Source organism: Marmota monax, unplaced genomic scaffold, assembly GCF_021218885.2.
Source record: "Marmota monax isolate L192 unplaced genomic scaffold, Marmota_monax_Labrador192_F-V1.1 WCK01_AAM20220418_F8-fsc00087, whole genome shotgun sequence".
In the NCBI taxonomy this organism is placed as follows: Eukaryota; Metazoa; Chordata; class Mammalia; order Rodentia; family Sciuridae; genus Marmota; species Marmota monax.
The window spans coordinates 7,777,420-7,793,682 of NW_026693476.1; the positions used below are offsets into that span (position 1 = coordinate 7,777,420).

General features: G+C 44.9%; 1 protein-coding gene across 1 annotated transcript; it reads left to right on the top strand.

Annotated features, from left to right (window-relative positions):
• The first annotated feature begins 4,588 nt into the window (after positions 1-4,588).
• Positions 4,589-15,396, top strand: Ovgp1 (oviductal glycoprotein 1). The gene is given in 13 exon segments (XM_046458296.2): positions 4,589-4,833; positions 5,415-5,444; positions 5,811-6,015; positions 6,983-7,039; positions 8,305-8,470; positions 8,926-9,050; positions 10,807-10,915; positions 11,014-11,199; positions 12,335-12,451; positions 13,640-13,775; positions 14,678-15,029; positions 15,031-15,090; positions 15,092-15,396. Coding segments are annotated over 13 exon segments (1,644 nt in total). The 5' UTR covers positions 4,589-4,808; the 3' UTR covers positions 15,168-15,396.
• Positions 15,397-16,263: the final 867 nt, after the last annotated feature.

Here is a 16,263-nt window from a genome sequence, read left to right on the forward strand (position 1 = left end):
AGAAATCTCCAAAATTAATAAGTGAATTTTGACCCCTGTTAGACACAAGGTGGTGGAGGGGTGGGTGTGTGGGTGGTAGTGGTGGTGGTGGGGATGTTGCCTTTAAATCACCTCTTTGTCCTTGGGTGTTCACCCACCACATGAAATAGGAATCTCCAAAATTAACCAGTGAGGGGCTGGGATTGTGGCTCAGCGGTAGAGTGCTTGCCTAGCACCGGTGGGACCCGGGTTCAATCCTCAGCACCACATAAAAATAAAGGCATTGTGTTGAGTCCAAAATTAACCAGTGAGTTGTAACCCTACTCAGGCACATGGTGGGGTCAAGGGGAGTGTAGCCTTTGAATCACCTCTTGAAAAGCTCTTCTGTTCTCCCCGATAGGTAGAATGGCAGACTCTGGGACAGGTGTCCCCAGTGTATTTCCTTTAGTAGCAAAGCAATAAAGTTTCTTTAGTTCTCAAGGAAAAGGCATTTGTAAATGTCAGGAGAATAGGCTAAGCACCGAGGAGGGATATTTTCCAAGTATCCAGGTAGAGTATAAAAAAAGCATTAATTGCGTTTATTTTTCCCTTTGACAGCAAGAACTCAAGGGAGAGGATTGTGTGCAAACAGAGCAGCATGACACTGATTTTCGACATAAAGCTCATTCAGCATTTTATTATTCATCATTTGCTATACACACAAAGTTGTAATTGCCAACTCTGGTATTGTCATCTCTGAGTTAAGCAGAGGTCATTTTTCTAAAAAAAAATTTATATATATATATACACATATACACAAAAAAGGAAAATGTCTTGCATTTAATTTCACTGATTCGAATATTTGAACGTGAAAGTGAATCCATTCAATTTAATTATTCTGAAGTCCACTATTGCCTAATCCACTGTATTCCACTGCTGATTTCTGGCAAGGACTATTCAAGGCTCACTCCTTGAGTAATACTTGGAACCAAAGAACACTGAAGAAGGTTTACCCAGATTCAGCTGGTGTCAGACATTGGGCTGATTCTCAGGGATCTCACTAGCTTCAGGGAATGTAACCAGTTCACAATCACATTACAGCATCAGAAACACCCAAGCTCTAATTGCTGGAACCTCTAGTCATGTTTCCTCAGGACAGCACGTTAGAAACGACAGGAGATGTGGGTGTTAGGGAACAAATGTCAGTGGTGGGAACACAGTTCTGTAAACTGGGCTTACTGTGCTGGTCCCCCACATGCTTTCTTTTGCAAAAGCAATTTATTTGCAGCCCTGCCTGGCTTAAGTGAACAGGATATGTTACATTCCCCAGCAAACTACCTGTTAGCCATAGGAGAAATACAGGCCTGAAATAATGTCAATAAGAGGAACCAAGTTAACCTGAAGGGGGAGACTTTGTGACCTTTTTTTTTTTTTTTTTTACAAACCAGCTCCTTAAACTTGGGAGATAACAATATTTGAACATAAATAAATATATGTTTAAGAATCCAATTAGAACCAGTCAGTATGAGCCTAAGCGACCTAAAGTTGTCATGGTAGTGGAGACTTGAAAGTCTAATACCATTCTGCTGTCAGTCAAAGGTTAAGAGATGAATTTGGGTGGGCCTCTGGAAACTTATCTGGGATCCCCAATAAAATAAGTGCAGAAGAGGCACACATCCCTCTTTTTATTTATTTTTTGCATTACAATTCTTAATACACCTCATTATACAATAATTTATTATATCTGATTATATATAAGGTATGTTAACACCAAATTCACATCTTCATACATATATTTTGTATAATGATGAGGGTGTCCTTCATCCCTCTCCTCTCTAAGAGGACCCACTCCTCCTGGAGAGTGCCCCCTTTCTCTTTGCCTATCCCTTCAATAAACTCTTGCCAGTTACTCTGAGCTACATGTGTGAATTTTTTTACTTGATTGTAAGAATTTCTTTAGTTCTCAAGTAAAATACATTTGTAAATGTCGGGAGAATAGGCTAAGCACTGAGGAGGGATATTTTCCAAGTATCCCGGTGGGGTAAGAAAAAGCATTGATTGCATTTATTTTTCCCTTTGACAGCAAGAACTCAAGGGAGAGGATTGTGAGCAAACAGAGCAAGATGACACTGATTTTCGACATAACCCTCATTTAGCATTTCATTATTCATCATTTGCTATACACACAGAGTTGTAATTGCCAACTCTGGTATTGTCATCCCTGAGTTAAGCAGAGGTCATTCCTGGGCTCCCATTGTTAGATTTTGGCAGTCTTGGCATCATCAATCACTTTTTTCGATAAGGAGAGGTCAGGTCTGAGATCCAGGCACAAGCCCTGCAGTAGGATAGGAGCCCAGAGAACCCACTCAGGTGCAGATGAACAAGGTTCAGATTGGCAAAGAAATTTGGCTTCTGTGATGGATAGATCATTAATGGCTGGTCCTGGCTGAAGTGTGAGTAGAAGGGCACAAACTTAGTAGGGAACCTCAGTGATGTGGAATCTCTGGTGGCAGGGGATGCAGTGTGGGGTAGGGAGCCTGAGAAGTAGAGAGAGGCAGGCTTTCCACATTAAGAAGGTCTTAACAGCCAGTGAGGCCTCAGGCTGTTCAGTAGAAGGAGCCTGGGATGACTCGGGCCCCAGACCCTAGGAACCAACTGTGAGCTAATGGTTGCAGAACAGGAACAGACATCAAAACAGACCCAGTAACAAGAATTAGGGCAGGCAAGTAGGAATTGGAAAGCAAGTAAGAGCATGGTCATTGGAGTTACTAAACACACCAGGAATCTTCCTCCCAGTGGTAGAAGTTGTTGCCAAGTCTGACCCAGTATGGACCTCAGGAGGTGTAATTCTCATCTCTTTATTCAGGCTAATAGTAGTTAAAGGTATGGAGGGCACAGGTGAGACCCACTTGGCCCCAGGTATGGTATATGGTAGGAATGGGATACCATGTCTGACAAGAAAACTTTTTGTTGTTGTTGTTTTCCTCACTGCACCCATAATGCTACTTCTCCAAAAAGACACACATCAGCTCTGGGGACATGATCAATCTGTTCACTAGACCACAAGGTCATTGAAAGAAGAAGCTAAGTTTTTAGTACCCAGCAGGGCCTGGCACAGGCCCAAAGAATATTTTTTGAATTGTTTATTGAGTATATAATGGAAGGAAAAGATGGTGAACAAATGGACACATCATCTTGGTTGGGTGCAGTCCATCAGGATTTCCCAGAGTTTCAGTGAAATATCCCCTCCAAACATTCTGTACCATTGATTATCTTTATTCCATTGTATCCAAGCAAGCTACTGATTTTAAAACAACAGCTTTCCTGGTTTCTTCATACTAGAAATGAAGATAGATATTTTGGAGATTTGATCACTGTCATTATTATTCCCTGTCGTGTGTTACACTGACATCTGCTTAGTACCTCATGTTGGTACACGTGGATTAGCAGCACCAGTTTCTGAGAGGATGTGTACATGGTTGAGAACTTCTGCATCAGACAAAGAAAACTGACGAATCCTCAAAGCATCTGACTGACAGATCTGTTTTGTTTATCTTCATACTGTTTCTATATTTTTAAAAAATTGATTCTCAGTTATCCGGTATCATATTTACCATGTTCTTTTTTTACCTTGTGAATTCTAGAGTTTTTTTTTTATATTTAGCATCCTCTTGAGATTCATGATACATTCTCATTACTGACCCATATACTAGCTCAAACACTGTTGATTCATACAAATGCAGGTTTTTGTCTTCTGTGGAGAAGTCAAAGGATCTATCAATCCTGGGCCCATTTCCCTGCAGGACAACCATTGCGAGCTGCTCAGAGTTGCCCCTGATCATACTTATCTCCGTTGTCTCCTAAGAGGCTTCATGTCTGTAGATATTGTCTCTGGGTTCAGCTGCTATTCAAATAATGTAAAGAGTGCTCCATTTGACATGTTTACATGACCTGCCTGGTGAGTGTCAACATCTGAGTTTGAGAATCCAGCTCTTTTGGGTAACCCTTTTGACATCCCTAATAATAGCAACCATTCATTGAGCCCTTGAGTGCAAAGCACTGAACTAACAATTTTCATGCATTACTTCTTTAATCTCTATAAACCCTGTAAGATTAGTATGAGCTGTTACCTCCATTTTATAAACTGAATCTCACAGAGGCTAAGTAACTTGTCCATGATTATGAAACTTCTAAACAGTGACAGTGAGATTCAAGTCTTGGATTCAAAAGTCTGAGTCCAAGCTGAACTTTTAAAGTTTATATCACACTGTTTCCCCAACCAATAAACTTGTAACAGTAGACTTAACTATTTTCGGGGCTGGGGATGTGGCTCAAGCAGTAGCGCGCTCGCCTGGCATGCGTGCGGCCCGGGTTCGATCCTCAGCACCACATACAAACAAAGATGTTGGGCCCGCCGATAACTAAAAAAATAAATATTAAAAAATTCTCTCTTTACTCTCTGTCTCTCACTCTCTCTTTGAAAAAAAAAAAAGACTTAACTATTTTCATACAGTGTTTCTCCACCATACTCGGTCCACTTGGGGCCGAATACCAGGAAGTGAGACTGAGAACCAGGAAGAGCTCAGGAATGCTGCCCTACCCTTGCCATTGTGCATGGTGGACACTCAGTTTGTGTCAGCCAAGGGCTGCGACTTTGTTGGCTCCAAGATCTACAGCTATTCTGGAGAGGGAGGACAGGAGGTTCTGGGGTCACTGTGACTCTCATAAATCATTGATCCTGGCGTGTGTGTGTGTGTGTGTGTGTGTGTATGTAGTTGGCCTGTTCAGGGCTACAGCTAGCTCCTATAAATGGGCCCAAACTTTGGCCTCACAGCTGTTAAACCACCGAGATGGGGAAGTTGTGGCTATGGGTTGGTGAGTATTGACAGTTTCCAGCAATGTCACTCAGTCGGGAGTTACCAGCCTTCATGTGTTTGTTGTCCCTTCAGTGTTCAGTAGAGCAGCCAGCCTGGGACTCTGGGGGGGTCTGGATTAGATAGAGATGGGTTGGAATATAGTGAAGGGTCAGAGATAACCGGGAGGGGGGAGGATGGAAGTAGTGGTTCTCCAACCTGGTTGCATATTTGGCATTTTTAAACCTGAGTTCCACTTTGGCTCAATTAAATCAGAATCTCCGAGGGAAGAGCCAGGATACCAGTACCTTCTACTTTCCATCCACTGGCTTAGAGCTTTCACTGGGACGTCTAACTCCTTGTCCCTGTGCAAAGTGTGTGTGTACAGTACTTTTTATTAGAGAGAAGAGGAATGTAGATCTAGATCCACTGGCTCAACTTCAGAGGAGAGGAAATGTGTGAATGGTATGTGTGTCCCCATGTGTGCATCTGCATCTGGACATGGTGCCCCGTTGGTGGGGGCACTTGCTAACTGGATGGTATGTAGGGCATCCCACTCTGGATGTGTACACAAATCTGTGTGTGACTCTTTCTTTCCTGCAGCTCTGTTTCTTGTACTGAAACACCAGGAAGGTAAGAAAATTGTGTTCTCCCCTCCAGAGCCAAGGAGATTCTCTGGCTGTTAAGTCATCTGCACTGAGTGTCCCTTGCAGCCCCATCCTGCCCAGGTGCCTAGATGGGGGATTACTGATTCCATGCAGCTCTGCAGAGGAAGTTTGATCACCTGCAGTTTGTGTTGCTCACTGTTGTGTCAGGATCCAGACCTGAGGGTCCATTTAGAACAGGACTTCACAACTCATCTCCCCACTCCCAGAACTTCAGTAGTGGGGAAGGGACCGGACCTCAAAAAGCTTTGGGGCATGTGGATGGGAAGAGTGGCCTCTTGGCCCTGCCCCCTCCCTTGATCTCTGCCAACTAATGCATGCTGTCCCTGATCAGGTGCTGCCTACAAGCTGGTATGTTATTTCACCAACTGGGCACCTGGACGCCCTGAATCTGCCTCCATCTTCCCCCTTGACCTGGACCCCTTTCTCTGCACCCACCTGATATTTGCCTTTGCCTCAATGAGCAACAATCAGATTGTTCCCCAGACTCTCCAAGATGAAAAAATTCTCTACCCACAGTTCAACAAACTCAAGGAGAGGTATGTTCATATTGGAGGTGGGGTTGTATTTTCAGACTTTATAGATATAAGGGAATTAAGCCCATTCTTCCAGTTGCTCTCTTTCTTCTGGTTGTTCCAGCCCTATCCTCAAGCATTCCGAATTTAAGAATTCCCTGTTACCGGAAGACCTTGAGCTCCTTCTGGCCTCCTTGCCTTGCTAGTTGCTGTTGTCTCCCCCTGGAACATGATCTCTCTCCTCTCTGCCTAGCAAACCCCGACTCACCCTTTGAGTCCATGTGAGGATTTCAGATATTAATGATGTTAAAGTGATTCAAAGCGGGCATGGACATTGCAAATGCTCAACAAATGTTTAGTGTCTTTATTACCATTTGTCACCTGTAAACCCCAAGCTGCAAGCTCTTCAAGGGTAGGGACAGTGCCTTCTTTATCTCTAGGTCTCCCAGTCAATCAGTTAGGTCAGTACCTGCACTGAGTTGGTGCTCAGTAAGTGCTTGCTTAAGTACTCCCCTCCCAAAACTTCTGGGTTCTTTCCCTGCCCAAGGAAAGGTTTGTTACTGCACCGATGGCCATAGATGGGCAGGGTTGCAAGCTCCCTGAAAGTAAGGAGCTTTCAGTCAGTGGCACAAAGTCATTGCTCAATAAATATTTGTCAGGTAAGAAAATAAGTGAAGAGAAACATTTCAGACTACTCTTTCTTTTTGTTCTGGAAACATTATGGGACATAGGGATTTTGGTGAACTTTGTGTGGCCTTGGAGTTGTGAGGCTGTGATGACCCTTGGGTTAATTGCAAATCCCTCTTTTCCTTTCCTCCCTGATCCTGTGCTCTTCTTTCTCCTTCCCTTCACCAGCCTTCTCCCTTTCCTGTCCCTGTCTTCCATCCCTCATTTCCTGTTGTTATTCCATTGAGTGAAGAAAAACCAATACGACTGTAGCTTCCTGCTGGTGTGAGGACCCAGCGTAGTAACCCTCTCTTTCACATCCTAGGAACAGGGAGCTGAAAACACTGCTGTCCATCGGAGGGTGGAACTTTGGCACATTGAGGTGAGACCCTGCCGTCATCATCTTCTCTGGAAGGTGGAGCCAAGAGGCTAGACGTGCGTGGGAGCCAGCTTGGCTGCGAGGACAGCAAAGCTACTGCAGACACCTCCCCAAGTCCTGATCTGACCCTGGATTCAAGGGCCCATGGAGGGTCTTGCTGGAAGTTCCAGCAGTTGGTGAGAAAGGGAGTGAAAGGAAATGAGAGGCAAAAAGGGTACTCACAAAGAACCCTCAGCCTCCATAAGAAGCAGGGGTCTTGCTTGTTTCTGAGAAGAGGAGTTTTGTTCAGGACAAGAAATATAAACCCAACCCTTCAAGGGCCTGGGGTTCCTCACTTTATAAATGGAGCCAGTGGTATCCACCACAAAGGGCAGTGTTTGAGAAAAAGAAACAAATAAAGCGCCCGTCTTAGTGCTCTGGTCGACCCTGCACCCTCCATGAGGCAATGTGGAGATGGCTGAGGCCTGGGGGCAGGACTTTTAGAGAGAGAGCTGGTGGCCTGGAATGTGTGAGGTTGCCCCTTGCTAGGAATATTCAGATATGAAGGAGAAAGGATTTCAGGTGTGAGCTAACAACTGGCTCAGCCTGAAACCAGGCTTCTCCTTTCCTACTCGAACACGTGCCACATGCCAGATGCTGGGCTGAGAACTGTACACATTACCTCTTGGCCACTGGGGAGAAACTTATTAAATGGTTGTTGGTATTCCAAGACAGCAGAAAAAGAAGAGGCCCAGGTATTAAGGAACTTGCCATATTTCTCCCAAGTGTCTGTCAGAGAGCACCCAGCTGGGAGGTGGCAAGCAGACAATGAAATCCAGGCCCATCTATCTCTGAGTCTGGCTATTTTCTAATCATTATCCACAGAGCACTCCTAGAATTGCTTGAAATTCAGCTTAAGTAGTTCTAATTTTTCCCCAAAGTATCTTCACTTTGGAAGAGAAAACAAACTGAAATAGAAAAAAAAAATCAATTAAGTAAATGAAGAGAAGGGCCAAGGACCAGAAACCCCTTATTAGATCCCTGACCTCTTGTGCCAATTTATGTAGCCCAGGCCCAAAAGAGCTCACTGATCCTTCTGGAAGTGTGGGCCATTGGCTTATGTTTCCTCCCCAGTCCAGTCCGAGAAAGAATGTCAGTGCTAGGTCCAGCACAGGGACTGGAGTAGTTACTGGGGAGACAGGAGGGAGAGGCCAAGCGCCTTGGCAACAGGCAAACTTGCAAGGGGCCCTGAAGGTGGCTGTGTCGCCTCAGCCCTGCTCTCCCTGCAGGTTCACCTCTATGCTGCACACATTCGGCAACCGTGAAAAGTTTATTAATTCAGCTATATCCCTCCTGAGGACACACAACTTTGATGGTCTCGACCTTTTCTTCTTATACCCTGGACTGAGGAACAGCCCCACGCATGACCGATGGAAGTTTCTTTTCTTAATTGAAGTAAGTCTAGTTTGGAAGCTCCAGAATCCAGAAATGGTTCTACTTTTGATCATATTTGGGCTCATGGCAGAGGGGGAGCACAAGGCCGGGCCAGGGGCAGGAGAGAAGAACCAGAATGTTCTTCTATTGCCATCACACTGGAGCTACTGGGCCAACTTGCTGCTGAACAGGGGTCCTGTGGTTGCTCTTTTCTCTGTCTGTGTGGGGTTCTTGCTCCAGTCCTCTATTCTAGGTGATGCCTTCTTGGTGCAGTCTCCTGGTCTCCCTCAGGCAGTTTATTTGCCTCCCTCTGGCAAATCCCTACTTGCTGGCTCATCTGTCTTCCTCACACGCTGTGGGCAGGGCCTGTTTCTGCCTCACCATGGTGTCCCCAGATGGTGCTGAAGGAGCTCAGTCAAAGTTTCCTGGATGATGCTTTCTTTACGGGACTGTTCTGTGTGGTTCTTTCTTGCCAGGAGCTCCTCAGTGCCTTCCAGAAGGAGGCCCTGCTCACCAATCGTCCGAGGCTGCTGCTCTCTGCTGCAGTGTCTGGTGCCCCACACATCATCCAAACATCTTATGATGTAAACCTTCTAGGGAGGTGAGTGGGTGTCGTGGGAAAGACATTAGAGGGAAGGGGGCATCTTGAGCCCAGAACCCAGTGCTGCTCAAACACTGTTTCAGTCAGCATTTTTTTTTTTTTTTTTTTTTTGCTGCTGTGACCAAAAAGACCTGACAAGAAAATAGAGGAGGAAATGTTTATTTCAGGGCTCATGGTTTCAGAGGTCTTAATTTATAGACAGCTGGCTCCATTTTTTTTCGGGCTCAAAGTGAGGCAGAATATCATGGTGGAAAGGTGTGGTGGAGGAAAGCAGCGTAAGACATCACACCGGGGAGCAGAGAGATAGAGCGTGCTCCTCGCCAGGACAAAATATAAACCCCAAAGACATACCCCCAGGGACCCACTTCCTGCAGCCATACCCTGTCACCACCAAGTTAATCCCTATCTGGGGATTAATGCACTGATTAGGTTAAACCTTTTATAACCCAATCATTGTATCTCTATGCTTTCTTGTATTGTCTCACACAAGATCTTTAGAGGGAACACCTAATATCTACATCATAACAAGCACTGTCCCTGAGCTTGCCATGTACCTGCCCTGGTGTCTGTGAGGTTTGGGGTGGGCTGAGGAGCATAGGTGAGGACAAGAGTCAGCTCCATTACACATACCTTGGGCTTTCTTTAGAAGATCACGGGGAGATGCTGTAGTACTGGCCCACGACAACATTATCATCGGTAGAATCTTCTGCATGGCCCATTGCTGGATCTCACAGGAGAGAATGCCATGGACCCCACCCCATCCTCCCCAGAGCAGAGCAAATGCTGGCAGCAGAGGGCAGAAGAGCTGACAGCCATGAGCCACAAAGCCCCAAACAGGAATTCCTAGTCACACAGAGTTTTCAGATCAGATCTCCATGGCAAAGGTTAAAAAGGTAAACATGAACAGCACATAAATCTTTCTGAACAAGCTGGCTGTGTGCAAATTTTCTTGAATCTCAACAATAATGTATTTACAAATGAGGAAACAGATTCAGAAAAAAGAGAGGATGTGGGGTTTCTGATTGTGATTGCACTAGAGAGAGCTGTTTCAGTGTGGGAGGAAAGGCAAGGGACCCAGTGAGAACGGAGTTGGTTTGTGGGAATCTTTTATTCATTCATTCATTCATTCTAGGTTAGTGTGAATCTTGTAGCTAGGCAGGATTGAGAGTCCTGCCTTCACATAATTGGGTGACATTAGGCAAATTAGTTACTCCATCTGAGTTTCAAATTCTTCCGCTTGAAAATAGAAAAAGGCGTGGTACTTAGGGAATTGGCCAGATAAAATTAAATTAGGTGATCAGTGTAAATCCTTACACCTCTGACCTGGCACATGCTCATGTCCACCTGATCATTATGAAAGTCTTCTGGAGGGGTGGGTTCCAGTGGCTCCTTGAGGGGTAGAAGGACAAAAGCGTTTCTACTGCTATAGGACAGTGCTGCTCTTACTCGTGGTGATTTCTGCAGACCTCTGATAGCACAAGTAAGGCCTGTATGTATTTGCTTTCTTGTCTGATTCCTGGCTACCTCCTCAGATACTCTCAGGATTCATAGACCCTGACGCACAGCTATCCCTAACCAGCAGTTTTTTCCGTCTCTCAGTGTCTGGCACAGCCCGGACAGGCCCCATAGGCAGGAAGAGCAGGGACGCCCAGGTGACCAACGTGCACCTCTGTAGCTAGTTAGCACTATGAAGATCTGAATTAAAACTTTGCCCGGCCCAACCTTTGCATCTCCTTTTCTGTGCCTTGTCTTTCAGACTCCTGGATTTTATCAATGTCTTGTCTTATGACTTTCATGGAAGCTGGGAAAAGTTCACAGGACACAATAGCCCCCTGTACTCTTTTCCTGAGGACCCGAAATCTTCGGTAAGAGAAGGGAAGATCTCAAGTGGCCCAGACATCTTTCACTGAGCCCAGGACATTGGCACTTAGTAACAGGGAGGGTTATGTTCTTCTACCTTTAGGCATATGCTATGAATTACTGGCGGAACCTTGGGGCACCTTCAGAGAAGCTCATGATGGGGTTCCCCACCTATGGGCGCACCTTTCACCTCCTCGAACCCTCTGGCAATGGGTTGCAGGCTATAGCAACAGGACCAGCGTCTCCAGGGAAGTACACCAAGCAAGCTGGCATCTTGGCTTATTATGAGGTAATGGGGTTAGGGACTTCTGTGTAGCTCCCAACCTCAGTTATTAATCCATGGCCAATCCTATTTCTTCTCTGTTCTCTGCCTCCTGCTTTCCCATTAACAAGGTTATTTTGAGGCAATTCCAATATATCTTTTATTACTGGTTCTTTTTCCTCTACTCCAATGCCCCCCTTAATAGACATGTACCCAAGGGAATGTAAGACATGAGAGGAGATGATAAGAGGCAATTGAGTGTGTGGCAATAGAGATCTGGAAAAGTCTTATGGAGCAGGTGGACTCTGAGCAGATTCAAAGCACAGGAGAATCCTGATGCACAGGTATAGGACTGGCGTGCAAAGACACAGATGTGGAGGGCACCAGATGCAGAACTAGAACCTTCCCATAGGGAGTAATGGAAGTGCTGAGTGTCCCTCCAAACCCTGCTCTGTGCTGGATGGCTGGAGGTATTTTCCTGTTAATTCAGTGAAGCATGGTTATGAATGGTGGCATAGTTGAAATACTGTTTTGGAAGGACATCATGTGTCAAAGAGACTTTAATAGAATATTTAAAGCTCTGAAGAAAAAAGAATGGCTTAGACATTAACCCTGTAGCACAACTTGAACCCCTTTACTTCCTTGCAGTATAGTTTCCAGCACAATGTCGAGCATCCAGTGGGCACCATACTTGATGGATTGTAGCAACCTGGTTGTCCCGGCCTTCAGGACCTTTAAATCTCTAGAGGACCAAGGCTAGTTTAATTACTGCCTATGTGGTCAAGTTTGTATTGAGAGCAAATGAACTGAGGAGAGACTTGTTTATGAAAATACTCTGAAAAAGGTATAGGTCTGGTCAAGGGTTAGGTATGACCCTCTTAGAACTTTGATGCTGGTATTATTTACCAGACCCTGGCTTGGCCTCTTAGGCAGCTCATGCAGTCCTTGTTCTCTCTCTTTTTCCATCATGAATACCAAGGAAGAAACAGGTAAAGGGAGAAACTTACTTGGGAGAGAGAGGGGGGGGGGAAAGAGGTCCTTTGTGAGCGGTGGGAAAGCCTACATCCTCATTCCCTGGGGAGGTCTCTGGCATTCTCTGTCCCAGGGCATGGTGCTTCTCTCCATGGCACTTCATGGACCTCACCTGTGGTCCTCTTGGCAGATTTGCTCCTTTCTTGAGAAAGCAAGAAAGGACTGGATTGGCTATCAGCATGTCCCGTATGCCTACAAAGGGAAGGAGTGGGTTGGCTATGACGACATCAGGAGCTTCCAGGAGAAGGTGAGACCTGACTTCTTTCTTGCTCCAGCATATAGATTCTCATTGGCTTCTATGGACACTCATTTAGATAGATAGATAGAGAGAGAGAGAGAGAGAGAGAGAGAGAGAGAGAGAGAGAATATGAATGAGAAGTATGTGTGCAGCATCTCATAATCCCATCGAGTCCAATTCTCTAATTTTGAAAATAAGCAATCTCAGTTCTGAGGGAGTACATATTTCTCAGTCACACAGCTTTTTAGTGACAATCTTCTCTTTTCAGTTCGGACCAGGTGATTGTACAACAGATAAATACCAATACAGGGTAGATCATCCTAAGCGCTCCATTGAAATTACTGTCACATGGCAGGGATGGGGAAGTCAGGGAGGGTTTCCTGAGGTGGGGCAAGACTTGGTGGGGTAGAAAGTTTGTCACAGGTTTAAAGAATGTAGGCGAAATAGAGGGTTTTTTTTTTTTTTTTTTTTTTTTTTAATGAAGATGTAAGTGCTGGTGAAGGAATTTAGTCTTTAATCTGTGGGCATTTTAAGGGGAATTTTTTGAGCAGATCTATGATTTGTAAGTTTCTATGAATTTGACTCCTCTGAGTCTACTCATATAAGTAGAACAAGACAGTATTTGTTATTTATTTTTATTTCATTTTTTTTGGTCTGGCTTATTTCACTAGCATATGTCTTCAAGTTTTCATCCTTCTTTTTTTTTTTTTTTCTTTCCAGTACTGGGAATTGAACTCAGGGGCACTCGCCCACTGAGCCACATCCCAAGCCCTATTTTATATTTTATTTAGAGACAGGGTCTCACTGAGTTGCTTAGTGCCTTGCTTTTGCTGAGGCTGGCTTTGAACTTTCAATCCTCTTGCCTCAGCCTCCTGAGTTGCTGGGATTACAGGCTTGCACCACGGTGCCCGCTGCAGGTTTTTTCCATGTTGTATGTGCATGTAGGAATTCTTTTTATCCTAAAATTGTTATTATTCATTTTTAGTTTTTTACAAATGAGGCAACTGGGACACATAGGAATTTAGTAACTTATCCCACATCCCATAGCCAACAAGTGATAGAGGCTAGAGTTAAATGCAGGTTACACCCTAAACCACCTGCTGCGTTGCCTCTTGACAGTTCATCTTCTAGTTTTGCTGTTGTACCCAGTCTGGAGGATGGGCAGTACAGCATGTTGACTGACCATTACTTTTACAGGCAAAGTTTGTGAAGGCAGAGCTTTTTGGGGGGGCCATGGTGTGGACATTGGACATGGATGACGTCAAGGGAGCTTTCTGTGGCAGTGGCCCTTTCCCCCTTTTATACACATTGAGTTACCTCCTGCTGCAAGACGGTAAGTAGTAAGGACCCAGGAATATGATTGGAATTTGTATAACCAGGCACTGGGAGGGTCCATTCTGCTAGGTCTAAATTCTTTGATGAGGTGACATGAAACCGAAGAAAGACAAACTTTGATGTCAGCTAGTGTATTCTGTAATCTTGAACCTTATTTGACTTTCTTGAGCTTCCTTTGCCCTATCTGTAAAATGGAAATAACTCTTACACTCATCCTTATGAGAACTAAATAAGATATGGAACCAAAACTGCTCTAGCTCATTGTCAGCACTCAATATATGTTAGTTTATTTCTCTGTTTCCTTCTACTTTCATGGGCCAGGGCTAGAAAAGGGAATTTGGTTTCTTTTGCTATCTCTTTTTTAAAAGTAGAGGTTTCCCTGGCGGTTAGGAAACGGAACCCAGCGTGCGAGAGCTGAAAATCCTTAGAGATGGGTTACAATCCTCCTTTTAAGGACAAGATTGGAGCTCAGGCAGGTCAGGTCTTCAGGTGGGCTCCAACCTCATTGTCTACAACATGCTATCTAGAGCTCCTTGTCCTCAGAGTTGTTCCTGGTGCCTGTACAGATGCAGGAGGTTTCTGCTTAAGGATTCAACTAGTAAGGAATAAGGCCTTGAGGGACAGGACTTGCTGGGGGTGCAGTCAGAAGTCCAATTCTGGATTTTTGGAGCAAGGTCCTTCTGCACTGGAGGGGTTCTAGTCCTTCCTGTAATTAGCAGGAAAGGAAGGGAGAGGTAGGGATCTCATGCTTTGCTGATGATTTTCTCTAGAGGTCAGCTCAACTCCTTTACCACAGTTTGGGTTCTCATCTGCTATGAATTCTTCAGTATCTGATTCTGAAAGGCTGGCTGCGACAAAGGCATTGAGCACTGATATTATTAACATTCCCCCCCCCCCCAGGAAGAAAAGCTGAGGCTCCTGAAGTCCGCGGAAAGCATAAAAATATAACTTCAGTTCCTGGAGGTGGAGTCATGACCCTTGGGAGGGAAACAGTATCCTTTGGAAATCACACTGTAGCTCTACGGGGCACTGAGGTCCCTGGGGCAAGGACTATGACTTCAGTGGACCATCAGTCTGTGACTGCTGCAGGGACAACAGAAGCCCTTGAGCATTTTCAGACAGAGACCCTCAGTAAGATAATGGCCCCTAATATGAAGTCTGTGTTCCCTGAGAAAGTTACTGTCCCCACCAGAAAGATGTCAGTCACCTATAATGGGCAAACTGTGACTCAACAAGGGGTGAATTTGAGTTCTGTATGGGAACTGCCCCAGGGCGGGTGAAATTGGTCTGAAGAGGGAAGTTGAAAATAAGATGCCTCCCAACACACACTCCTCTTACTTCTGACAACCCCTTTATGCCCACTGAAGGGAACCATTCCTATGTCAACTAACAACCCTTCCAACAAGTGCTCTCTCTATGAAAGAAGAAAACACTCCTGTGGATCAAGGCGCCTAAGCTCTGTGGATGGCAAACTGGAGCAAGCCCTTGTCTTTTCTTCTTCTCTGTGTGATATGATAGAAGCTGCTTGATCCTGGTTGCTCATGGGGTGAAGTAGGCACCAAAGCCACAGTGGGTCAATATTTTTTTCTGTTGAATAAACTAGAAACACAAGAATCCAACTGAGGTCTCTGAGATTCGTTCCTTAAAATGACCGGTGCAGCTTCCTCCTCTCAGTGTGGTTTCCCCTAGTATTATTTTTGGAAGGGGGTTGTGTCTAGTCTATAATGGTGCTTTCCAGTGTTGATTTTGGACTTCCTTCTTCCATTAGCAACTGCTCACTTCACTGTTGGTCAGAGCCAGAAGTTCCTTAGGAGATTGTGGGTTTCCCACAATCCTCAAGAAGAGTTGGGAGAGGAGGGGGAAATGGAGGCTTCCAATTATCTTTTCTGCTTGGTCAAATCTCAGTTGTCCGTGGAAAAATACCCTCATCTAATCTCTCATTGAGAAGTGATTGAGAGGGGCTGGGGATGTGGCTCAAGCGGTAGCGCGCTGGCCTGCCATGCGTGCGGCCTGGGTTCGATCCTCAGCACCACATACAAAGATGTTATGTCCGCCAATAACTAAAAAATAAATATTAAAAATTCTCTCTCTCTCTTCAAAAAAAAAGTGATTGAGAGTGCAAAACAAAAACTTTTAATCTGTTTTATAGTGTGACTAGTACATTGCTCCTAGGTCTCCTCCAGAGACACCAATTCCCACACTTTAAGCACTGCAGTTTGCCTCTGGAGCATTCTCCTGGGTGTGACCGACTCTTCAAAATTACTATAGAAACGGACCATGTTCTAGCTCTTCACTTTTAGGAGCCAGTGCCTCACAGAGAGGGTGTAATTTCTCTTACTGATGTTACATATTAGTTCATTTTCTGTTCCTGATAACAATGCCACAAACTGGGTGAGGTATCAAGAAAAGAGGTTTATTTTGCATCATAGTTCTGGACCAAGTTCAAAAGGCCACATTTGATGATGGCCTCCTTGCTGGCAGTCCCA